This window comes from Camelus bactrianus, chromosome 13 (genome assembly GCF_048773025.1).
Source record: "Camelus bactrianus isolate YW-2024 breed Bactrian camel chromosome 13, ASM4877302v1, whole genome shotgun sequence".
NCBI lineage: Eukaryota > Metazoa > Chordata > Mammalia > Artiodactyla > Camelidae > Camelus > Camelus bactrianus.
Window position 1 is genome coordinate 48,095,428 of NC_133551.1, and position 26,740 is coordinate 48,122,167.

Here is a 26,740-nt window from a genome sequence, read left to right on the forward strand (position 1 = left end):
ACAAAAGATTTCACAGGAATGGTCCACTTTCAGATAGCAGGGGAAACCTGAATCTACTGAAATTTACAACATTCATGTCCATCAGTAGGAAACCAGACAAATACACTGTAGGACGTCTACACAATGATACCTGTATCAGCTGAGGTCTTGGCAGGAAGTAGACCGTGTAGGAAAAGGAGTTAACCAAAGGAAGGGAATGACGGGCTTTTCCGTAGCTGTGTGAGTAGGTTAGAGGAACCACCCAGGGGTGTGAAGCATTCAAGAACTAGCAACAGCAGGAAGCTACTTCTACTTTCAAGCTGAAAATGGAAGGAGAAAAAAGGGCGTTCCTGGAGCCCAGCAAGGGTTGGCTGGAGAAGACAGGCCAGCCAATAGGGGCAGTGGCCACAGATAAACACAGCTGCTACTACAGCCAGGGCAAGGCACAGCTGGGGACAATAAATACTCTGACTTCTCTCATCATTTGCCCTCTGATAACCTTTTACCAGCTGATCCCAACTGGAACCAGAGAGCAAGGAAGCCCAGATGATGCAGTTTGTAGAGGTCGGATACCAGCACACAAGGAAAGAAGGTGGATGATGAATCGATGGGGGCAGGAGGATAACAAGTATAGAATACAATGTACCAGTTAAAAAGAATGAGACACACCCACATGTCCTGACACAGGAAAATAGAATATACTGCTAAGTGAAAGAAAATCCTGTAGAACAGTATGTCTATGAATGTCTGTATGGCCCCACGCTGGTGGCAACAAACAAGGACGACAGTAATATTTAAAATTAAGGTTAATTATTAAGTACATACATAAAAGAATATGCACCAAGCTTCTCACAATAATCATCTCTGAAAAGTGGGTCTGGAGAGGGTATTTTTCACAATGTTTTCGTATACTGAACTTTAATTTTTGTATTTATTCAAGTAACAAGTGTACAAAGGTTTCATAGTGAAATAAAAATTGGAGACTTGCATTTCCAGTAACACAAAGGACTATGTATTCTGTCCACTCCTCCCACAAAAACAACAAAAAATTTAAGGTGTAAGCAGCCTGCCTACAAAAGGCAGGTGGTTCTTGGAAAGTTTTTTCATTCTTTTTGAAAGGGGACTGAAGTGGCTGGTACCAGCCCCACCCAGGTCTTTCTGTCCTGAACTGCCACAGCCACACAGGGACTTCCACCCACACAACCAACAGTCAGCCAACAGATTTGCCCAATTTGTTCAACAGATACGGCAGTGAGAATGGTGAACTAGTCACCTACTTTATTTCTGTCTTTTCCATTAAGGAAAATCATCTTCAAATAAAAAGGCAGAACAAACATCTTAAAGAGGAAACTGATTTTCAAAAGTGGATGACATACGAAGAAGCAAATGAGAGCTTAATCTAAGCCCAAACCTCGAAGACAAAGAGGAAAGAACACCTCAAGATTCTGAGATGAAATTTCAGACTCACTGTGGGGACAAAAAGTTAACAACATATTCCAGTGGTGAGGCTGCAGGGAGAACCCTCATACAGTGCTGGTGGTGAGCGGGACTCAGCAATATTTAACAAAATCACACATGCCCCCACCCTTTAACCCAATAATCTCACTTCTAAGAAACTATCCCAAAAGATACACTGACAAAAAAATACAAAAAGACTTACACACACGGCTATTTACTACAGCACTATTTGTAATATAAAAGTCCTTCAGTAGGAGTTGAATAAACCAGGGTATATCCACAAAATGCAGGATTATGCAGCCATAAAAAAGAATGAGCTCTCTCCCTCTCTTCTTTTCTAAATAACTTAACCTAAAAGCCATTAGGCTTTAGGGGCCAAGCAAGATAGGCACAGGTACCTGCAGTGAAGTGGGGGAGGAGCATCAGGCCATGGTGAGAGGTCTGGGGGTGTGGCAACACATGATATGAGATTGACCCAATAAGTAAATTTATTGAGACTAACAGGAGCTGGATTTCTCAATGATGGAGAAGCGAGCCACAAGTAAGGAAAAGGAAAAACTAGAATAAATCTTATGCACTGCACTAGAATTGACGGTATCAGTGTGAACTGATGGTTTTCAATATATACACACATACAAATATAAAAGTAACTGTAGCAGTGGACAGTGTGGGTGTGCCTTGGTGTGTGTACACGCATATAAGCCCTAGCTCTGTCCATTGAACGGGCCCAGCAGCAATCACAGCCCACCAGCAATGAGCAAACCTAGCACCCAGATCTTGCTTTTTAAATACCATCCTCCACTATGTAACAGCAGCCGGTGATCCTTGGAAGGATGGCTAATTCCAGGGCTGAGGCACAGAAAGCACAAGACAAGCCTGAAGGTAAGAAAATACTCAAAGAGTGACAACATGTCAAAAGGAAAAAGCAGCCAGCTTGAGGGGCACCTCACGGCCAGATCTGGAGTAATTTAGACATAATAACGGATTATGACTCATTAAATTAAAATTTAGTAAATGAGAGGAGAACGCTCTTCCTTAGAGTGGAATGAATGTAGAAGGAATAATGTAATAAGAAAATCACCATTCAGCAACCATTTTAGCAATAAGTCAGCTAAGAAACATCAAAGAATGCCGAAATTAATGAGTAAAAATTTGAGAAATGGGATAGTATATAATCTAATGTATACAGAAAGGAAGAGAGTAATTTTACAGTGTAGAAATCTGGTAGACACCACTGTAAACTAGCTGAAGGACACCCAAGAGTTCTCTGTAATATTTTTGCAACTTATTTGTAAGTCTGAAACTATTTCAAAGTTAAAATTCTTAAAAGAAAAAAATTAAACCACATGGGCAAATGCACGTTCAAAAAAACATCAAATGAGAGATTATGCAGCCAACTGAGATATCGTCTACGAAAAAATTTTAATGACTTGGGGAAATGCTTGTGACCTAGTATTGAATGAAAAAAAGGTAAGATACAAGTATCATATACTCAACTATAAAAAAGGAAAAAGACCAGAATAAAACACAGAACACTAACAGTAGGCTAACGCTGAGAACTTTTCTGGCTGCAGGAGCGCACCTGACCTCCCTGAACAGCCATAAAAAAGCATGCGGGTGAAGAGCTGCAGGTGCTCACAGCAAGCTCTCTTCAGCATGTAGAGGGAACCCAGCAATCTGGACTCATCCCCTCCTTATGCATTCATCTCTCAGAGAAGCACGTGTCCCTCTTCTGTTCAAAGCTAATGCAACAAACACCAAGTGCCAGGGATTATGTGAGGCACAGAGGACACTAAGACAGGCAAACCTAGACCCTGCCCTACAAGAGTTTGTCTGACTTCTCACTTCCCATTCATTCTTCAACCCACCACAATCTGATCTGGCTTCGGATCCTACCTGTCACCTCTTAACTGCGAAAGCCACTGGACACCACTCCTCCCGTGACTTGAACTTAATACAGCATCAGAAACTGTAAGAGATGGTATGGTGTGGTGCTAAGAGCTCTTTCTTGCCTTCTTCACCTAGCAACACCAACTCACCTTTCAGGACTCTGTGAAAGTCTTATCTCCTTCAAAAAACACTCCTTAAACACTGCCCTACACTGCGGCTCCCTGTGCTCTCCTAATATGCATGCTTACCTTTATCATAACATTTGTAAAATATCTTGTCTATTTCTCTATCTCTGTAAAGAATGAGCATACAGTCTGAAAGCAGAAACTATAACTTCAGTCTGTGAGTCACCTATATTTAACAGCATAGCACCTAGGTCACAGTACTTTTAAGAAGTGTTTGTTTAAAGATCAAATAAATTAATACATTTCTAATTATTTTCCCAACTCTAGACACAATTAATGTAATCTGTACACATTCCAAAAAGTAATACATACTAAAGACATAATTTGCACATGCATGTGTTTGTGTACGTGGGGAAAGAGACAGTGCACAAGCAATTTTAAATGTAGAGAGAACCTCGGGCGCTGTCTCAGGCCTTCTTATATTCTCATTCCATAAATACCCGCAAGGCAATCTCATTTAACTTCCATGATTTCATTTACCATCCTTATGCTGACTATCCCAAACTTTATATATTCCATCCAGATGTCTCTTCTAAGTTCCATGTCCGTTTATTTACTTCTATATTATCACCTAGATGTTTCACAAATGTCTATAGTCTATAAACCTCCTCTTTCTCCAGTGTTCATAATCTCAATAAAAGAATTAAAGGCAACACCTTCACAGATGCCTCTGTCAGAAACCTGGAAATTATCTGTGACACTACCTTCCTTCTCACTCACCCTCCATATATAATCACCATCAAGTCCTATGAATTTTGCCTCTTAAATACATCTGGAATCCATCCACCCCTCTACCTTCATGCCACCATCATATTTCAAGTCACCATAACCTGTTAATTGGACTACTATAGCCTCCCAATAAGCTCCCGTATCCACTCTTCCATGTGTGCATGTGATAAATCCGACATGCTACATTTTGTAAATTTAAGATATACGTGTTACTTTGATGCATTTATATATTATGATTGCCACTGAAGCAATATTTATCACTTTACATTATGGTACAATATTATTATCTATATTCATCATATTGTGCTTATTTGGCCTCTATGGCTTATTTACTTACCTCTACAAGTTTGTACCCTTAACCATCATCAGTCTTACCTCCCTATCCCCTATCCTGTGGTAACTTCCATTTACTCTGCTTTTTTACAGGTTGATTTTTAGATTCCACATATAAATGATACCGTGCAGTATTCGTCTTTCTCTGACTTATCTCACTTAGCATAATGTGCTCAAGGTCAATCCATATTGTCACAAATGGTAGAATATCCTCCTTTCTCGTGGCTGAATAATAGTCCACTGTGAATATGCACCACATCTTTTTTTTAAACCCATTTATCTGTTGATGGGCATTTGGGTTGTTTCTGTATCTTGCCTACTGTGAACAATGCTGAGATAAACATGGCTGTGCATTATCTCCTCAAAATCCTGTTTTCAGTTCCTTTGGGTACTCCCATTTCCATCCTTGATCCTCTTCAATTCATTCTCCACATAGAATTCACTTCACTTCCAGGCTTAAGCTTTATGAATTTCCCACCCTCTTCAGGGTCAAGTCCTAACCCCTTAAAAGGCATGTGAGACTCTGCATGATCTGGCCCCTACCCACCTCTCCACCCATCTTTCTTGCCATACCTCACCACCTCACCATTCACATGCAACAATGAATGTCTTTCAGGGTTTTGAACTCTCCACACAGTCTCCCAATGTCAGGCTGAAGCCATCCTGATTCTGTCACTCCATCTAGACAACTCCCACTAAGCCTTTAAGTCTCAGCTGAAAAGTTAATTCCACAGGGAAGCCTCACCTGTCTCCACACTTTAGGGTTCATCCCCTTAGTAGAAATTCCCACAGCATCTGTATATCCCCATCCATTACATAGTGCACTTATAATCTTACGAGTATTTACAGTAATTTGCTTAAAATTTATATTCTGGCTAATCCAGTCAGGGAACATGTCTATTTTATTCACCACTGCATCCCTGGTAGGTATTCAAAATGTATCTGCTCACTGACCAAATGTTCAGTCAGTTAGTCTGCTCAAAAAAAGGTACAAAATGTACATAAAGCTAGGTTGTTTCAATCAGCTACAAAAAATAAAATTTTATAAAAATTTGAACTCACTGAAACAAACTGCACCAAACTCCTGTCATTTCTAAAACATCCTACAATGTGGTTATTTTCTGAACTATACCTGGCAACAATTTTTAGCCTGATATGTTAGAATTTTGCTGACCTTCAAATATCAGCCATAATGAATATGAAGTCAATTATGACAAAGTTCCACAGAGCAAAAGCCACAAAGTATTTCCCCTTTGAATATTTTGACACAAGCTAACTAGAAGTTATTACATACTATTTATTACCCAGATCTCTGAACAAGTTACTGAAAAGCTCATCAGTTTCTTAAAATGTTTTTGCTGAATGTACACCTCCTTTTCAGACTTTACGCATGACTGCGCAGATTTAAGGTGTTAATTAACATGCAATATATTACATTATTCTATGCAGAAGAACTGTGCATTTTCTAATTGCAAGTCACTGTGAGGGAAAAATTAATTAATATTGCTAATATTCATATAGTGCTTACTGTGGACTAGCTGCGGTTCTAAAAGTTTTCTATGATTTAACTCACTGAACCTTCTCAACAATCCTATAAGGTTATCATTCCCATTATATATAGAGAGAAACTGAGGCACAGGTAAAATTATCCTAAGACCATGAAGCTAGTAAGCAGAAGAGCTAGGATTCAAATCCAAATGATCTGATTTCAGTCATGTAACTTTTTTCACCTGAAGAGGTGAAATGGTACATCAGAACAATAATAAAATGGAATCATTACAGAATCAAGTGGAAGAAATGAAAGGGCAGGGTCAAGGGGAAGTACAGAACAGACAAAGATCACAACAAAGGTTCTCCCAGCCCTGTCCACTCCCAAAAGGCTCTGTAAAACAAGAGCTGACTAAAACAGAGATTAAAGGGAGAGCTCAGGGGGGAAACAGTAAAACAACAAATTTTAAATAAAATAAAGTTAGCACTCAGGAAAAGCGAAGGAAGAAAAACATCACCACCACAAAAACAAAAGCCTCACAGTAAGAGTCATGAAGGCCATGGTGGATTAAAAAATGAGCAAGATAAAATGAAAAAGAACAAAATATTTAAAAGGATTACCAGAACAAATCCAAACAAAAACATAAAAACACAACAGGAATCATAGGAGATCTCATATAAACATAACTGGTGTCTGAAAAAGAGACCCAAGCAAATGGTACAAAAAAGGACATGCAAAAACGGCTAATCAGAGAGAGCAGGGCTGAGGGTAAGTTGGACCAACGACACAGCATCCCAACTTTTCCAAACTACAACAGCCAAGGTGGGGAGGATAACCTGAAGCTCTCCAAAGGGAATTAAAAAGCTAAAGGTATGCTGCAGTTCTGATTAGCCACTGTGGGGGTTACGGACTTACTGCCTCTCAGCTCCAAATTCATCCTTTTTGCTTGTTCTGCAAAATGGATCTGGGCCCTTAATGTTTCTTTTCTCAGCTGGCATGAGACCAAGCTTTGTCACTAAAGGATGTCAGAAAGCCCCTGCTTCTGGGTTGCAGTATGTACCAGTGTGCTACTGGTAGGCTCCTGTGTCACACTCGGCTTTTCCAGTGCACAGCAGTCAGCAATGAGCAGCAGCCAACAGCTTCCCTCAGCTCTCCTCTTGGGCAGTTTCATAGCAGAGTGCCTCTGATGAGACACCCCTCTGCAAACAGCTTTCCTCAGTACCTGGACGGCAGATTTCTGGCAAGGACCACCATGCAGCATCAGAGTGGCTCATCTGCAATCCAGTGAGCCGTGGCCTGGATCTCAGCCTGCGGGGGGATCTCTTGGGAGCTCTCTCTGTCGAGCACCCTAGCTCAGCCCTGGGGCAGCAGCTGCTCCTTAGGTCTGTTTCTCTATTTTTGAGCATTCTCTTCACTTCTTTTTGACAGCATTATTGAAATATCATTCACATACCATACAACTCACCCATTCAAAGTATACATTTCAATGGCTTTCTGTATTTTCAGAGTTGTGCAAACATGACCACAATCAATTTTAGGACATTTCTATTACCCAAATGATACTCTGCACCCTAGTGACAATCCCCTAAAAGCCTCCAGCCCTAAGCAACCACTAAACTACTTTCTATTCCACAGAACAGGCAAATGTTTATAGACACTTCATATAAATGGAATCACACAATATGTAGTCCTGTGTGACAGACTTCCTGCACATGGCATAGTGTTGCCAAGGTTCGTGCATGTTGTAGCATGTCAGTACTTCCTTTCTTTTTACTGCCAAATAACATTCCATCGTATGGATATACCATCTTTTATTTACCCATTTGTCAGTTGATGGACATTTGGGTTGTTTCCATCTTTTGACTGAATAATACCGCAATGCATATTCATGTACAAATTTCTGTATCAACATAAGTTTCGATTTCTTTGGGAGTGAAATATACCCAGATCATATGGTAACTCTGTTAAACTGTTTGAGGAAATGCCAGGCTGTTTTCCAAAGCCCCTGTACCATTTTACATTCCCATCAGCAGTGTATGTGAGTTCTGATTTCTCCACACCTGTGCCAACACTCCTTATCATCTACCTTTTTGATTACAGCCATCCTGGTGGGTGTGAAGTGGTGTCTCGCTATGGTTTTGATGTGCATTCCCCCGACGGCTAATGCTGGGTCTTTCCATGCGCTTATTTCTCTACTTCTCACTAGCTAATCTCATGTTACTCTAATTCAGTGTTAAAGTTGATAATTCTTATGTTAAACTTTACTTGCTCAAAGTACCAGGTGTTTTCTCTCTCTTGACTGGACCCAGACTTGTGTAACATGGGCAGTCAGTTGACTTTCTGAGCAGAAATTAGATATCTACACCAAGGTTTTAAAATAGAAGACGGAAGAGTGAAAAATAGTTTGTCTCTGGTCAGATGTCCCCTTTAGAAGTAACTGAGAAAAAAGGCTAGGGGAGAGGGGTAAAAACCCAAAGAAACAGAACTTTCAGTTTCGCGTGTTTTAATTCACTTCTGTTTTTACTTAAAAAAAAAAAAAAAGCCTTTCTGAATAGGAGCTGACAATGTTTGGTTTTATTGGGGCTTTGCTTATTTGTTTTAACGTTGTTCAGAGGACAAGGTTCTAGACATAATTTTTTATTTGGAAAAGTTGACTTCAATCAGCCTTGAGAAAATTCAACTGGAATATTTGAAAAGATGACCTTGCTTTGTCTGGGCCAATGGAGATAAAAGGATGGGGGCTGGTGTGGAAGGTGGCTAGGGGATGGCAGATGGCAATATGTCCAGAAAACCGGAAACAGATGATTGCAGCACGAGAACAGTCAGGAACAATACTTAAACATGGCTATGGCTGAATTCCAGTAAAACCCACAGGCCTGTTTGGTGGCCCCTGCTACGTATTGTACATGGACACATAACATGTAGCAAAAGTGCACAAGCGTAAGAACATGTATGGGAATTTTAAAACTTTAAATTCAAGACAGTGAATTGAATGGTGAAGGAGGAAGGAGATCGGGAGAAATATACAGAGGGCTTTTACTGGAAATGTTCTATTTCTTTAAAAAGACAAAAACTGAAGCAATATGGCATGTTAAGATTTAGTGATGGGTATAATTATATTGTTACATTCTTGTACGTGTAAAATACATCATTAGAAAACATGAGACAAATGCTCCCTTCCATTGCTATTACGTCTCTAGGACTTTGGATGTCTTAGGCTACGTAGCAGTTCCATAGTGTTTACCTGCTCATATCTTAAAAAAAAAAAAAAAAAAAGGCAAGGAAAGAAATATAATGCTGCAGAATAACTATGTTGGAACCATGCTAGAAGCTATGTCGTTCTTATCAGTCCAGGCAGAAGCCACTATTACTCACCTGAACAGAGCAGTAGGACAGTGTGGTAACCGCCCTCAAGAACAGTGTAATGCGTGGAGTTAAACAGCTACAGACATTGTGGGGCAGTGGAAATTAGTAACTGTCTGTGAGGTTTCAGAAAAGCTTCAGCAAAGACGTTGAAGCAGCAAAACAGTAGATCTAAGGAGTCTCAAATTTATCCCACCCGGCAATGGAGAACCACTGAAGGGATTAAGCAGAGAAGTGACACAGACCTGTTTTTTAGAAAGATCCCTTGAGTAGCAAGATGGAGGACTGCCTGGAGATGGCCGGAAAGAACAAGATGAGGCTGTTGTAACAGCCCAGGCCTCTGCCGTCAGAGAGGATGGACATCACAAACAGCACTCAAAATGATTCACCAAGGTAACAAAAGAAGATACCAGAACTTCTGTTCATGAACTTTCCTGGTATTTAATTTCAGTGTTTGCTGGCCTCCTCACACAATCCCTATGTCAGATGTTTTGTGGCACGTGAGGTTCAGGAAGAATCCTCAGAAAGTGTGCAAGTTCCACAGCATGGTGGGTATTGGTACCAACACTCACCACTGCTGTGTGGTGCAGTGCAGTCTGTGCGTTAAAAAATGACATCTCTGTGGTTAATTTCATAAAAAGTAGATCTTATTTTAAATAGGATCATAATTAAACTTGACAATAAGCTGGTGAGTAACCACATGCCTCAGAGTTCTCTGGTTATCATCTGGCCAAGCACGTATAAGATTTCTAGAACTTGAAGAGCAGTTGTATATTTTTCTTTCACAAAAAATACTGGTGTTTCAAGGTTGCTGATCTTTTCTGGGACGGCAAATGTCTGTTAACAGTATGGCACCTAGAAGATTTTCCAAAAATATGCATACCTGCTCTTTCAAGGTGAAGAATGTGTCTTAACAAAAGCTAGAAACTAGGTTTTTTCTTTTTTTTTTTTTAAAGAAACTATGTTGAGTGCATTATGAAAACAGATGTTTGGCAGTGATTTCATCCTTATGTTACTCTGTTGCCAAAAAGATATAAAAGTGTCGCTTATAAAAACTCTCATATCTATACGCCAGCAGTTCTCAATTTGTGGTCTCAGGACCCTTGAGGGTCCCCAAGACCTTTTCAATGGATCTATGAGTTTAAAACTATTTTCACAGTAATTCTCAGACATTATTTGCCTTGTTCGCTCTTACTGACAAGAGCCCAGCACGGTTTTCCGGAGGCTACGGAACATGTGACATATAGCATGTGACTATACCACTGTCCTCACAGCTAACAGAGTGTGTGCTTGTGTATTATGATTTTAAATTTTCTCAGTAATTTTTAATACATTAATTATCAATGGACAAAACCCACAAAAAAGAAAGTTCTCTGGGGTTTCATAATTTTTAAACTTATAAAGAGGGTCCTGAGACCAAAAAGTCTAAAAATCACTACTATATACTTAGAAAATTTAGTAACAGAATATTCTAACTTGTTTAACATATTTCAAACAAAAGGCTTCCATGGGTTTTTAAGCTATGTTAAAAATACATAAACATGCCATCTTCCCATTATTTTGTAAGGAAAACTGCTATCAAGAAAAAGGGAAATTTACTGACATATAGACAAATAAGGGTAAGACAAGGCAGTCGACAACATTTAATCAGAATAACATAAATTACGTTGCGCAGAAGTTCGAGGGGGAGAAACTCCTGTCAGCCAGGATGACCAGGGAGAATCCTGAAGGAGAACAAATTGGAATTAAAACCCCGTTATCACATTTACAAACATATTTAGAAGACTGAGGAGGAGCAAAACTTCAGGGCAACAGTCGGCAGTGAGGAGGACAGGCGAAGGAGGGGCGCACACGTCAGCAGCCCAGGCAGACAGAACGTCAGAACGTCAGTGACAAGAGCATCTGCATGTGTGCAAGTGTCACTTCTGATTGATGGCTGGGAAAGGCTGAATGGCCACATATAATCTGTTGGGATATGAAGAATGCTTAAATTGGTATAATATTCATACTAACCAACTCTTCCCCTCATGATCTCAGAATAATTCCCTATGCCTAACCTGCCCAGACCAGCGTCATCAATCAATTAAGATGTGTAAATAAAGCCACGATGTTGGCAGTGGTTATTTCTAGGTGGTGCGATTTTAGGCTGATGATCACCTACCATGAACCAGGTAATACACTTCAGGTTAAGAATCTTAAAACTATTATTTTTATTATAATAGGTCCCTCATGTATCCAATAGTACAAGACCAGGCATTTTACACTTATTTGCTCAGATTTTCAGAACAACCTGGCAAGGTAGGGATTTTTATCCCCATTTTACAAATTTGAAAGCCAAGACAACACAAGAGGTCCTGAAGCCTGCCCAAGGCCATACTGTAGAAACTGGTGAAGCCACAATGGAAATCCTGGTCTGCTGACTCCTGTACCCCTGGAAAGGACGTGGACATGCCCCTCCTATTACTGCAGTAGTCTAACTGATAACCTTCCCTCCATTCTAAGCTCTCCTCATACATAAATATTTTACTCTGTGTAGCAGGTGTGGTACTATGGTTGCAAACCTTAGAACTTCCCATGTCAGGGAGACAGGACATTCACTCCTCTCCTGCCTCCACACACAGTGATCTTCCTAAAAGGCAAAGCTGATAAAGTCATTTCCTACCTTCAAATCCTTCAGTGGCTCTTCCTTCTCATCAGGATAAACTCCTGAACTCAAAAGTCTTCACAATTTGACCTCTGCAGCCCCCACACACTCCCGAACACATCCTGTTCTCCTGCCTCGTAAGCATCTTCAGGACGTAGCCACATTCTCTTGTGTTTCTAGGCCATTACATACATTGTTTCCTGCCTGAAAACCCATATTTGCCCAGCTAATTAGTTGTTTCAAGACTTAGGTGTGAGCTTCTCTAGAAAACCATTATTTATATTCTCTGTGTGACATCAGGTCCCCTTTGAGGGGATCCCACAGGACCTTCAAACAAAGCCTGTTACACTGTATCCTGACTGCTGGTTTACTGGCTTCTGGTCCTACCAGACTAGAGGCTCTCTGAGGCGTGTGATAAGCCTTTTACATTTATAACACCGTGACCTAGCACAGAGCCTAGCACAGAGTTCATGTTCAATAACTCTCTGTGGGATGACAAGGGAGCCTAGTATAGTGGAAGCTACAGACACATATACAACAAAGTAAAATAAAATATGATATATACAAAAATAAGAAAGGTGTGGCAGGATGCGATCCAAGGAAGGGGGAACAGGTAGGAAAATCTGGGGGAATCCTTCTGCCTACATCCCTGGGATTTTCTTACCTGATTTCTCAGTTTCTTCAAACCCTGCTGCTGCTACTGATCATGATCATGTCTGTTTACTTTGAATTACGTACTATGCAAAGCACTTCATGCAAAATGAACTCGTAATCACCCTATGCATTTCCCTGATGAGGAAACTCAGACCGAAGACACATGCTCAGTATCAGGCAATCAGTGGCAGAAGCCAGATTTCAATCCATTCTTTCATTTTCTTTTTTGAAAGTGAAATCTCCTCCCCAAATACCAAAGTTTTACAGCCTCCATTAAACCCAATTAAACTAATAAGGTTGGACTAAGATCCTTTTTGTTTTAACCATTCAGGTGAAAATGTACCTCAAGTTATTACACACTTCCTGGCTTCCTAAATTGAATATCTTGAATAAAATTTAACTTTTTGTGGACGCCTCAGGACCATTCCTGTGTTCATTACAGAGGGCGCTGTAAAACAGCAATGCTCTTGGGAAAGACCGTGCTATGGCTGGAATAGCACTGACTGCCCTTGTAGCAACGGCCTTGGCCTGTTTGCCTCTAATGGAGTTCTGACTTCCTAATTCACCTTCATCCCATGCCGAGAGCTATTATTTCTTGCTACTGTTAATATGTTTCTCTTCAGTAGCCCATCTGATTTTACTACCTCTGATCTTCCATGGGCTGTGCTACTCCAGGAAGATGTAGCAGACATTAGTGCTGTCCAACAGTTATTTCTGGCTTTTTGCTTTCTGGGCACATGCTAAGACTGCAATTTCCTGCCCTTCTTTAAATTAGGCATGGCCACATGACTTGCTTTAGCCAATGATACATAAATGAAAGTGACATGTGCCACTTCAGGACAGAAACTTTAAAAGCCACTGTCCTTTGATCACCATCTTCCACTCGATAAAAATGATCATGGAAACACCATGTTAAGATGGAGTTCCCATCAGCCTGGGTTCCTGAGTGACTGAGAGGAGCAGACTTACCTGTGCAATCATGCTAGACACGAGGCATGAATAAGAAGTCAACTTTTGTTCTGTTAAGCTACTGAAATCTTGACAATTTTTGTTAATTCAGCTTAATCCAAGCTATCCAGATCAATGTACTCTCTCAGTAAGGAATTCTCTCACATAAGGAAACTTATTTACAGATTTTATGATGAAAGTTTTGGCTGTGTAAATAATTTTGTTTGCATCCATCCTGGTTCAAAGCTAGGTTCAATGTAAAATATTGCCAAGTACCTACTATGCATGTACAAAACACTGTGCTAGATGATGCAGATAGCCCATGTCTTGGAAAAGCTTCAGTCTTACGTTGGCAGCAGACGAAAAAAGGCAGGCTCTAGTGTTATGATGGTTTAAAGGAGATACAAGTCCCATCTAGATGGTAAGAAAAGCATAGGAAAACTTCACAAAGAAAGTTCCATATCAAATGGCCCTGAAACATGGGTAAAAACCAACAACTAGAGATTCAAGGTGGGGGGTGGTCACTGAAGATAGAAAAAGCAACATGAGCAAAGATTTGAAGTAAACAGCAACACACGAAGAGCAAATAGTTCCACTGACCCAGAAATATTAAAAAAAAACTAAGGAAATGGCAAATAGTGCTTTTACCCACACTGCCCAGGCCAGGCTGGTCTGTGCTTAACTCAGCAGATGGTGGTAAGCCATTAGAAGTCTAGGCTGAGGCAGTTAGTTACCAGGAGGTGACAACAGTACACAGGATAGATGGGAGGAAGGGGGCGGGGAAAGGCTGGGGGGTTTCTGCAGTAATTCAAGAGAATGTTATCAATGGCCCCAAATCAGGGTGATGACAGTAGGCAGAGAAAGAAGCTAGAAAAGAGTGTGGAGGTAGCAGCAACAAGAGCTGGCAACCAGCTTAACACAAGGGACGAAAAGAAGAAAGGCAAAAATGAATCTTGGGGTGAGGATCCTGGGTAGCTGAGAGGTTAATCAGAAAAGTCACAAGGCCAAATGCAGTGCTACTGTACATGGTTCTAATGGCTAGCTCCAGCTTCATCTGAAGTACTACTTCTTTATACTTTGCTCTACTGAGGACAAAGTTACCTCCTGATTTGATGCTATCAACCTATCTTTTTTGTACAACCTCATCTCCTACTTTGTCCAGTAAGAACATCCTGAAACCACCCATGATCATTTTCGGTTCTCCTCTGCCACCTTTCCCATCTTCACCTTCTCATTTCCTCACTTCTGTCTCTTCACCACCCAGGCCTACCCATTCACGGCTCAACTCAAGCCTCAGCTCCCCTGTGAAACTTTCCTCAAACACATGGATTTCTCCTTTCCCCAAATTCTCATAGTCCCTACTGTTTTGGAATTCCAGAGACCACATTATTAGTGATCATTTTCCTGTGTACCCTTTATCCCCACAACTATCTCGCAGGCCCATTAGAACAAGCCTCATACAATAATACAGGTCATGAGGTCCCCACAGTTTCATTGCCTTGCACACAATATGCACTCAGTAGACACTTTATTGATGATGCAGTCACTTAGTCTCTAAGAATATGCACGCCTTTTCCCCTCATTAATAATTTTCTTTTATTAAACCATGGTGAGACATTTAGACATGAGAAATAGAAAGATTCATCAGTTAATACTTCAAAATACCCTTGAGTTCAGAATCTTTCATCTTAGGAGCTGCTACTGCCTTAAGAGATTATTTGAAAAAAACATTTGGTCATAAATTTTTGTACCAACTTCCTTTTAATCCTTTTGATTTGAAGATACACCAAACAAGGCAATAATCATCACTCCAAGGTGATTCTGACTTAGAAATAACCTAATTTTCCATGAGGACTGTTTCCTTTCAGGAACCTAATCAGTGCTTTTTTTTTTTTTCCTCCCAGCTTGGTGTTCAATCAGCTATAGTAAAGATAACTCAAAGTGAATCCACAGAAAAGTTCGTATTTCTTTACAAAATAACAGCTACCTTCATTGGTCTCTCTCTCAATTAATAACAATGATTCAGTTCATAAGTTTCAGTCCTTCATACGTGCGAGTAACACAAACATAAATGAGGTTTATTAAGGAACTATAAAAAAAAGGGCACTGTTGTAAAAAGGAATTCGAAATATTCGTAGGATACTATCCCAATCAAACTTACTTTCATCACTAAGATATTTCCTCCTACAAGCATAATCACAGAGTAAACAATGGGGAGAAGTACCACAGGAGAGAAAGCAGAAGGCGGTAGTCTGTCAATCAAATTGACCCCGGGCCCCTGAACATCTGGAGGCTGGTAGAGCAAAAAGCAATGACAACTGCTACCCGTATGCTGCTGATTCCCACTCAGGCTTTCCACTTTTCCTCCCTCTTCCCATAGAGAAGGCCCGCCTGACATGTCCTTCCTCTGCGCCAAGGTGCGCAGCGCTGCGGGGTCTCGCGCGCTGGTGACCTCAGACCGCTCGGCCCAGGTCCAGCCGTTCTCTCTCCCGAGGCCTGGCAGTCCCTACCCTGGCGAGGTCGTCCAGGGCCCGGGCTCCCTGCCCGAGCCCCCAGTCAGAGCCAGACTTCATTATTCAGAGATGGCGGGGCCGCGCCCGACCCCTCCTTTCCTAGCAGCAGCGCGTGCGGGCTCCGCGCCTCCCCCCGGACCCGGAGACCGAGGGCGGCGGGGGAGGGGAGGGGCGGCGCGGCAACCGTTAGCCGCGGTGATTGCCCTCCCGACGCGCGCAGGACCCGCCCTTACCGCAGAGGAGAGGGAGGCAGGGAGGAGGCGGCGCCCGGCTCAACGCGAGCGGGAAGGCGGGGGCGACGGCGGAGGCGGCGGCGGCGGCCGCGGGGGACCCCGGCGGGCGCCCACGACGCGGTGGGCTGCCTGGGCGCCGCCATAGTGGGGACGCAGCGGCGGGCGGAGCGCACGGCCGCGACCCGGGTACGGCGGGACCACCAATCCCGCTCTCCGCCTCAGCGCCGGGCATCAGCGGCCAATCGGCGCACGGGCGCCGGGCGGGGCGCACGGCTGACCAATGCCGAGCTGTGCTGCAGGCCGTGGGCGGGCGCAAGCCCCTAGCAGCCCACTAGGCACGGGAACCCAGTTCTCCCACCCGGCCACCCCTCCCGGGGGCCAGGACTGGGAAGCTCGAGCGGACGCCCAGCACTCTACAAGGAGCCCATCCGCCACCTTGAGCAATCCTCTTTCCCCGGCTTGACGCTCCGGAGAGCGCGCTGACCTCTGACGGCCGCGGGGCTCGCTGTCCGCCGGGACGACCCTGTTTCCTCGCCCATGCGGGGGGCGAGGGGCCACGATCTTTCCACGCCGAGGGACACAGGCATCAGCCCGGAGCCAGGCTGAGTCCCAAAGCTGTGGGACGTCCACGAGCTGGGTGACCTTGCCCAGTCCTGTGGGTTAGGGAGGACAGAGGTCACTGGCTGCCCTTATTTATCACTAACTTTAGAGCCTCGCAGAAAATTTTTAGTCTGGGCATAGGACCACTCGGCCCCGACTCGTCTACCCTTTGCAGCTCTGGCGGTCCCAGCTCTCCCACCCCACTCCCTCATTCCCGCAGCTGAGCCCTGGCATCCTCCTGGGGCGCAATTTAAAAGGAAATTCTTCCCAGGGGATTTACAGAGAGAGGAGGAACTGTCAGGCTGTGATCCATGACTGCAAAGGAAGGCAGTTTGCCCTGGCAAGAAGGCTTCTGAGGGGAGCCTGCCTAAGACCTGCTGGGCGCTTCCCTGGAGTCAGCCAGTCCTCTGAGCCCAGGCCTCACTGCAGGCAGGAGAGACAGCCTGTTCTGTGTGGTTTGAGCATCATCACCTCTTTAAACTTCAGTTTCCCAGGGGGTTAGAACATTAGGCCAAAATAAAAGTAAGTTTCTAGAAAAAAAGCTGCTGAGCAAGAACTCGACAGGGGTTACACCAAACACCCCAGCTCTGCCTGTCGTTCAGTAGGGCTGGGGATGCTAGGGTCAGTGAGAGGTAAGGAGGTCTGGGACCCTCCTTACCAAGTCTGGGGAAGTGTTCCTTCCCTCCAAAGATGTGTGCTCCCAGGGATTGCCAATCCATTAAGTCCTGGCTCTGTCTACTCTCCCCTAGGAATCCTTAGGTGCTGGACAAAAAAAGTCAACCTCCCTTTCACGGCCCCAGGAGGGAGGGAACTGGCATAGAAGAGTATCTTTGAGACCTGCTGCTCCTCCCTTCCCCCACAACCAGACACCAGGTGACAACCACCTCCCAAGCTCCAGGACACAAAGAAGCATTGAATTGCTGAGCTGACCCGCACCTGGAAGGAGCCAAGAAATAGGGCCTAGTACCTGGCTGTCCAAGACCAGCTGGAACAGCTCTGTTGTGCCCAATTCACTGAACCCTCCTTGCCCTGCTGCTGCTCTATCCTTGTCCACCTGGACCTCAGGAACTCACTGGGGGGTCAAAGGGACTGGGTCTTCCCCCAGGGAAGCATCTCTCCAACTACAGGAAGCTCAGAACAGCTTCAGAACCCACCTGGGGATCGATGCCTTGCTCTTCAAGCACCTAAAATATACTGCTTCCTTTCAGGCTAGCTCCACAATTTTGATGGAACAGACACCGGCATAAACTTGTATCTGTTCAATGAAGTTAACAAGTTGGGGCAAGATGAGATCAAATTCAGTTCTACAAGGCTGTGGAAGTGGCCTGGTCCTTCCTCTTACTACCTCTTCCTCCCCATCACTAAGGCAAGGAAAGCAAAAGGAGGTACTCATGGCCAGATGTGCCTCTGCTCCCCAGGTCCCACCATACAGAGCCACAGGACCAGAACTTGACAAGCAACCCATCTCTTCAGGAGGGCTTCCTGGATCCTGCCTTACTGAGCCTTCATAAAATACACGGCCCTGTTCCATGGCCTGTGACTAGATACACTCTCGGCCTGACCCTGGGCCACTCGGGCTCCTTGGGGCAGATACAGCCAAACCTCTGCTCAATATATTTTATTGCTAAGGACAAGGTGATGCACCGGTTTTCAAAATAATTTGGTTTATAGCGTTCATACGTAACAAAAAATGGGGAAGTATTATAAATCTGATTCTTGTATACACAGGGTATAAGTGTGAAGCCCTCCGATCCTGGACCCAGGCAAACAAATTCATGAGGAGCAAAAACCTGTTTAACCCCTTCAGTGTTGCCCTCCAGTCCCACCCCCCCCCCAAATCAGCTCCCTCCCACCCCCAGACAAGAGGCACATCTAAACCTGCCCCAGTCTCCAGTGGCCCCAGTTCATCTTAACCCTCCCAGCCCCTGCATGATTGCAATTTTCTGTTGACAGAATCACCCACCAGGCTCTGCCTGCTTCCATCATTAGAGTCCCCCTTCAGGGTCTTCCCCACCCACATCCTCTAACACTGTCCTCAGCGGCTCCATGCCTAGCGTGGTATTTACAGGCACACACCCACGCAACCCCCATCTTCTCCTTCAAGAGAGGGCCAAGAAGTGGCCTTAACTTCTCGGCATCTCATTACTTTGCCAGCACTCCCTTGAGGCAGTTCCAGGGACAGACAGATGCCACACCCATCTCCAGCCAACCCCCAGGAGCCCTCACTCAGCTAAGCTGAGGGCAGAATTTCACATTTTTGTTGCCCTGGATAGGCAAGGAAGAAAGTAAAGGCCAGGGGCTGGCAGAAGCTGGTCCAGACCAAGCACACACACGCACACACGCACGCGTGCGCACACACACACACACACACACACACACACACATAAATACAAAAGGGTGGAGGGGCAAGCACCAGCACCTCTGCCTAGTTGGTGCAGGTGATCATTAGGAAGCTTAAGTCCTAGGCCAGGTACAGGGCAACCAGCCCAGCCAGCACAGTCGACCCCATTCTAGACCGGGGCCAATGCAGCCACAGCGTTCCAGTGCTCAGCCCATCAGCTGGGAGATCAGTGGCTGTTGCCACATGTCCAAGAACGGCTTGTCCTTTCACTACAGTGGAATTCGATGAGGGTGGGGTGAGAAGATGATGGGGTCGGTTATTTCATTCCTTTTCATTTTACAATTCACTTTTAGAGACTTCAGAGTTCCAAGTGGCTGCTGTGCTGTGGAACCCCAGAGTGCTTTCGGCTTGACAGCTGGGAATCTCTTGGCCACTGGAAGCATCTACTCCATGATGGCCCGGTACAGTGCAGGCTCAATGTAATCTTCCCGGTATCTTGAGTTGATAACTCGCTGCCGTTTCTTTTCCTGCTTAACCTCTTTCTCTGTGAAAATCTCATTGAAGCGCATGTCTGAGGCTACTGACTGCAGAAGAACAGGCAAGCCAAATGAGCCCTTTGTGGCCAATCATCCCAGAGAAAAAAGCCAAAGGAACACATTCTTTTGTTCCCTCCCTCCCAGATAGGAACCGAGGGCACACAGAAAACACACTCACCAGTCTAGACTTGACTCTCTTGGGAAGCTCTTCATCCAGCGTATACACATCATCTCTCTTAACCACAAGCTGTGAGCCATCCTCAAACTCCACCTACCAAGGAAACAAAGGCCTTTGGCCAAGATATCCTTCCCTCTCTCCCTGGTCCACCACTCACAGTGCAATTTCCTGCAGTCACAGGAAGGGTTTAGAACACTGAAGTAAAGCCTGCCATGTTTGAAGCCATACCTGGCAGACTGGACACAGGGCAGTCCTTAGCACTCCCAAAAGCAAATACCTGCCTCTGGCCCAAGAGGAAACAATGAATTAATCAAGTACCCTCCCCCCTCCCCCATCCCCAGCAAAAATCTTTGGCTACCTGATACATCTGGATGGGGTGGGAGGCCACAAACTTGGCTCCATAGACTTGGCCGTCAGTCCATCTCACTTGGACTACTTCCCCTTCAGCAGGTGGACCCAACTGGAGACAGTCCTGACTCTGAGGGAACAGGAAGGGAGAAGAGTGAAAGAAGGTCCACCTTCTAAAGACCTGCCCCAAAGTTGGCCCCATATCTCTGCTGGCTACTGCTTCTTGGTCAACGAAAAAAGTCAACTTAGTAAACTCAATAAAGGTAGATGACAAGTGCCACGATCAAGAGTCCTTCTCACATTCCTTCGACTGTGTCTCTTAAGGGACAGGGCTCTTCCAGGAACAAACACTCAAACTGCGCTCAGCTATTTTAAGAAGTGGGTTCTTAACAGGAACACCTACCAAGGGACTTGGCAAAAAACTTTAGGACTCTTACTCCCTGCAGAAGGGAGTACCCTTGCTGCAATGCCAGCAGAGGGCTTGGTATAAAGTGGGAGGTCAATGTACGAGCGTGTTCATGGTAGCTGAATGAAAGGTCTGATGGGCAGACCGGGGAGAACATCCTTGGGAACGTGGCCTGAAAAGGTACACACAGGGGAGGGAGCAGGGCAGAGTCTAAAATGAGGCAATATTCAAACTGCTCTTACCAACTTCACTACTACTGACAAGAGTTAGGAAGGTTCTATACTCCTGCTCACTTACTGAGTAGAAATGGTTGTATACTGTGCCCATCACTGACTAGGTACTCAGTAACTATAATGTGTATAAATTCAACAATCAGGTAGAAAGTATTGCCCCCCCCCCAATCTCAGGTGGAAGTTTTAGCTAGCCCAGTATGTGATCCTTGATAAGTCACTTAAGTTCTCAGAGATTAAGTTTCCTCTCCTATAGCAGCAGCTCTTAAAGTGTGGTCTGCAGACCAGAGGGGTCCCTGAGACGCCCACAGGAGCATGTGAGGGCATGACGGTTTCCATAACAGCATTAAAACATTACTAGCCTCTTTCACTGTGTTGACATTTGCAGTGATTGTGCAAAACCTATCACAGGTACACCTGCTGGCACCTCAGCACAAACCAATGGCCCTGAGCTCTACTACGTGTTACTGCACTCTTAACCGCTGTGGACTCATACTGTAGGAAAAGGGGGGAAAACCTACTTTCACGTAACACTGTCCCTTGATGAAGCAGAAAAAGCATTACTTTTATTAAACCTTAATCTTTGAGTTCATGTGTTAGTACCCAAAAGACACTTCTGCTGGACGCCAAAGCATGATGGTTGTCTAGAGGAAAAGCATGGTCTAACTGTTCAAGTTGTAAGAAGTAACTGCTTTTTTTCATTGAACACCAGATTTAAAAAAAAAAAAATACCAACCGACAAACTATGGTTATTCAGACTTGGGTACTGGCAAACAGCCTCCTGAAAATGAATGAAGTGGGCCTGTCACTTCGAGGAAAACAACTGACAGTACCACCAATAATAAAACCCAGGCTTTCAAGCGCAAATTAGAATTTCAGAAGAGTTGTATCACCACCATGAGCTTGAAGCTTCCTAAAATGTAAAGATTTTTCTCAGATCGATGATACAAATGAAAGTGATACTGCATCGTAAGTTGCATTTTTGATATAGCATCATAAAACTTAACATCTGGAAGACTGGCAGAGCCCACTGCATCAACGTGGATGATGGCACAAAATCATGCCTGGGTCAAAGACCCGTTCCCGGTGCAAGACAGACCCACGAACTTCAACGTAGTAGAGCACGCAAGGTTCGCTGAGCTGCTTTCAGATTCCACACTGCTTCTAGCTTTTGAGAAATAACCACTCGTTGAGCTTTGGTGTAGTAGCGAAGTAGAATAACCACAATCATCCGAGAGGCTATTTAAATACTCCTCCCCTTTTCAATTACATATCCCTGTGAGGCCAAATTTCTTTCATATACTTTAACCAAAACAATATACGGCAACAAACCGAAGATGTGACATTAAAAAGACACACAAAACTGTAGGAAAATGGCACTCTTCTCACTAATGTTTTTTGTTTTATTTAAAATGAAGTTGTTTTTCATTTTAAAAGGGACTACTTCAAATCACTTAATCTGTTTTAATTTCTAATGAGAAAATACTGACACACATAATTCAAACACACAAGCTCTTTGGTAATACAAGCTCTTTAAGTCCTCCGTAACTTTTAGAAGAGACCTGAGATCACTGTTCTCTGAGTCAGAGATAGCACCTACTTCTCAGAGTTGGAATGAGGCATGAGATACTTGGGTGAAGCACTTAGCATACGTAGTGCCTGGCGAACTGGAAAAGCTTTAATAAATCTTAGCTATTCCACTGCCACAAACACTGATACCACCTTATAACTAATGAGTGCTTTTAGCAACTAAGTTGCTAGTGTGGTATAAATGTGGGAAACACCTGTTGGTAAAGGAAGAAGTGGCTTCCTCCCGCTACACTGGTGCTTAGTCTAACAAGAAAAGAAGGCAGGGTCGGGGGTGAGGATAGGGGAAACCTGAACTGAGTCCTCAGTCCTGAGCCAGGAAACCCAGGACTGGGTCCAGGTAGGGCCCCCAGTGTCTCAGGTGTTGATAACATAAGCAGGCCAGGGATGCCTCCAAGCAGTTTCTATTCAGCCCCAAAGCCTTCAACTATACAGAACCAAAAGCAAATTCCATACATCTACTAAGAAGACATGGTAGAAAAGAGTTCAGCTGGGTAATTCTCCCCCAAATCACACAGCTACTAAGCGATGCAGCTTGTACTGACAAACTGGTCTTATTCTGAAGCCTGGGCTGGAAACCACACCAGAACGCCTCCAGGAGTAGTTTAGACAGAAATACAAGCATGTTTCAAAGAACTACAGAAAATGCTGATTCCTAGAAGCTTCCAGAGGAAGCAAGGCATCTGAGTGGCACACAATTTTCTCTGCACAGAAAGACCAGCACAAATGCTTTTCTGTTCAGGGAATGACTGATGGGACCATGGGCTTGGCTAGAAAAGGCAGGCAGGCCCACAGCCAGTCTGCCAGCCAGACTTAAAAATACCCCTGTTCCAAAAAGCCCAAGAAGCTCCTTGCAGACATTACCACTATGTCCTCGGGGTAGAGATTGTCGCTGAAGGAGCCGTCATCAAAGTTGACTTCATAGAAGGTTTCGGTGGTGAGCCTTACCACCTCACACTGGTAGAAGCGCCCGTTCTTGTGCTTGCTAATGACCTTCTGGCCCGCAGTGATGCTCTGCAAGGCCCCCTTGGCACGCTGGAAAAAACAGAGGCTTGGGTTAGGCCCACGTTGCCAGAGGCCTGGCAAATGGGCACCAAGATCAACTGGTTCCTCTTTACCAGGAAAAGATAAGCATGAGAATGGAAAAGTGAAAAGGAGTAAGAGATAGGAGCTGAACCAGGTCTCTCCAGATATCCACACCCCAGCCAGACATAAAAAAACCTAGTGTCATATTTTCACCCATGAATGTAGCTCCTCCCCCGTTCCCAGTCCACAACTAGTCCTTATACCACCCTATCTTACAACAACCTCCCAGAACAGACCCTTGTGATTTCCCTTTTGTTGCAAGGAACTGACCAAACAGCACCTACTAGTGCACACAACTTAGACACACAGCAAAGTAGAGACTCAACATGTGATCTGAGGCCCAGGGCCCCCACACAACGTTCCACACAGGTCTTAGCACTAGCTCTACCCTCTGGGCTAGGGAACAAAGACTCAGGTCCCCTGGATGTCCTCAGCTGCATACGACAGACAAACAGCTCCCCATCACAAGGGCCCTGCCATCTCTGGGGCCCTCACATCATCCTTCTTCTCATTCTGAACTCGCCCTTGAGATCACAGAGCATGTGGCAGCCTAATGTCTAACCATTCCTCCCCAGGCTGCCCAGGCACTGTGCTCCAGCCATGCTGGCCTCCTTGCTGTTCTCTGAGCATGCGTGCCAAGCGTGCTCCTTCCTCAGGGTCTCTGTGCTGCTATTCCCACTACCTGAAATGCTACTGCCCAGTGCTCTGCACACTGGCTCCCTCACATCCCAGTGTCAACTTACTGACAACACTCCTTACCACCTCCTCTTCCATTCTCGTATCCTGCTATTTATCCCCACACTTCTTCCCATCTGACACGCTGTATTATTTACTTGTTTCTATATATCTTTCTACTGTATGAAATGCAGGAGGGCAGGGACTGTTTTTGTCTGGTTCACTAGACAAAACACACCTAAAACTGCCTAACATACAGTAGATGCTCAATAAATACGTGAAGAATGAATTAGTGAAAGAAATAGTCCACAGAACCCCCAGCACCAACAGCATACAGCCGCCAAACCACTCTCCTGTTCCAGCGTGAAACTCCTATTTCCTTACCAGAGCCAGGACTCAAGAGTCCTCAGGCTTTTATTCCTCCAGAGCCCCATTTACACGCTGACAATTTTATCCCTCTTCCTAAGCTCCTAACCCACACCCAAGCACTTTTGCTCAATTAAAACATCTTTATGAAGAAAGGAGAGCCCAGTCAGCAGACTGGCCTTCATGATCCAAATGGTAGAGTTTATCCTCAGGGCTAGTGGTGCTCTGTCGTGTCCTTCCTTTTGTGATCGTTTCTGCCACATCGTGGACAAGCCTCTTATCAGCGTCTCCTTTGTTGGACTATACCTCACTGATGGTGGTCTCCTCCAGCTACAGTCTGGCTTCTGACCTGACTGCCCCATGGAGCCACCGGTTTGGGGAACCCAGTGACCATGCTGCCAGCTGGCCCTCCCGCCAGCGCTGGCCCTCGGGAGCCCCCTGCTGGCCTGCTGGCTGTGGTGCTCTGCTTCCCTCCACCCCTCTGCTGCTCAGCTGCTCCCTCTGCCTCCTGCTCCGCCATCTGCTCCTTAGATTAGGAATCTCCAGAGCCCCGTTTCTAATGGGAATTAGATTTAACTATCCTGTTAAATGCTGATGATAACCCAGTCTTAATCCAGTTAATCCAGCTGCCTACTGGGAGCTCCATCAGATTCTCCTGCAATCTCAGTCTACAGGTTCTTTCCTCATTTTCATCTTCCTCCCTCCCCACTGCAAAATAGCCCAGCCCCATCTCAGCTCCTGTTTGCAGTTAATACCATCATATCAGCATCCCTTCCACCCTTCAAGGGAGCAGCCTGGGTCATCTTAAATTCACACTCCCTCACTCCCTCACCCTTCCTCTTCCTCCGTCCTCTCTCCCCATGGCAGTCAACAAACTGTGTCACAGTTCCACCCACTGTAGGAGCCCAGTGCTGGATGTGACCCTAAAGCTGTGCCTCTGTGCTCCCACTTCAGACCTCACTTCTCACCTTGGCTAACTGGTCTCCCTGCCTCAAATTCTCATTCCCTCAATCCTTTCTTCAAACAACCACCAGGGGAACTGTTAAAAAAGACAAATATATATATATATATTTCTAAATCATAATATTAGAGAAGCTCTCCACACCTTGAAGGACAGAGGTCAAGCTCCTAAGAATGGTGGCCCAGGGCCCTCATCCTCTGGCACTGCTTGCCTGTCCAGTGTCACCCCCGCCACGTTCCTGGAACCAGTCTTCCACTTCTGTTCTTCTGAGACTCATTCATTCTGTTTCTGAAGACTTGAAGGCCCTCTTGCTCACAATTCCTACTTACTGTTTAAGACCCACTTCAAATGTCACCTTCAACCCCAAACCCTTTCATGGATTTTGCACTGAGCTTCACCGTTTAGAGAAGTACAAAACCCTCTACTGTATGGGGGTTAATGGCTAACCGCTCTTCCCCCCAGTTCACAACACTTTACACAGAGTTTCTGCTATGTTCCTGACACTGTGTTAAGTACAGGGACACCGAGATTGATAAGACAGAGACCCTCAAGGAGTTTATCCGGAGGAGAGGCAAACAAGTGAACAGCTAATCAAAAGGAATCGACCACAGCAGCTGATGCCACTGGATTAGGAAGCACAAGGCAGGAAGGAGAGATGGACGGGGGCCACCCCCGTACCCATTAGCACGCTCCGCAAAGCATAACACTTGCTGACACAATAAACAGACAGCCTGCAGAGAAAACGGTCCTGGAAACCATCGAGAGGATTCTAGAATGGCACCCCCCTCACCTCCAAGTTGGGAATCTTGTGCCGAAAGCAGGTAATGAAGACAACAAAAGGCCAGTCATCTGGCTGCATCATCACACCCGCGGCCTGCGCACAGCTCACGTGGAAGGCGGTTGGGCAACGGCCGTGAGAGCACTGCACACAGCAGCCAGCGGTTCTTTTCCTCCGCTTCTTACAGAAGACACATTTCTATGACACAGGGAAAGCAAGCCAATGGTTCC

General features: G+C 44.8%; 2 protein-coding genes across 8 annotated transcripts in view; both read right to left on the minus strand.

Annotated features, from left to right (window-relative positions):
• Positions 1 to 18,470, minus strand: part of ST3GAL3 (ST3 beta-galactoside alpha-2,3-sialyltransferase 3) — a 187,225-nt gene extending 168,755 nt beyond the window's left edge. For all 6 annotated transcript variants that reach the window (XM_074376640.1, XM_074376638.1, XM_074376639.1 and 3 more), the window contains exon 1: positions 16,419 to 18,470. The gene's annotated coding sequence lies outside the window, so the exon portion shown is untranslated. The remainder of the gene's footprint in view (positions 1 to 16,418) is intronic.
• A 195-nt stretch (positions 18,471 to 18,665) lies between these two features.
• Positions 18,666 to 26,740, minus strand: part of KDM4A (lysine demethylase 4A) — a 39,049-nt gene continuing 30,974 nt past the window's right edge. For both annotated transcript variants that reach the window (XM_074376632.1, XM_074376633.1), the window contains exons 18-22: positions 26,523 to 26,708; positions 23,509 to 23,679; positions 20,432 to 20,551; positions 20,074 to 20,166; positions 18,666 to 19,943 (exon numbers count right to left, since the gene is read on the minus strand). In XM_074376632.1, coding sequence (XP_074232733.1) covers positions 19,803 to 19,943; positions 20,074 to 20,166; positions 20,432 to 20,551; positions 23,509 to 23,679; positions 26,523 to 26,708 — 711 coding nt within the window. In that variant the 3' untranslated portion in view covers positions 18,666 to 19,802. The remainder of the gene's footprint in view (positions 19,944 to 20,073; positions 20,167 to 20,431; positions 20,552 to 23,508; positions 23,680 to 26,522; positions 26,709 to 26,740) is intronic.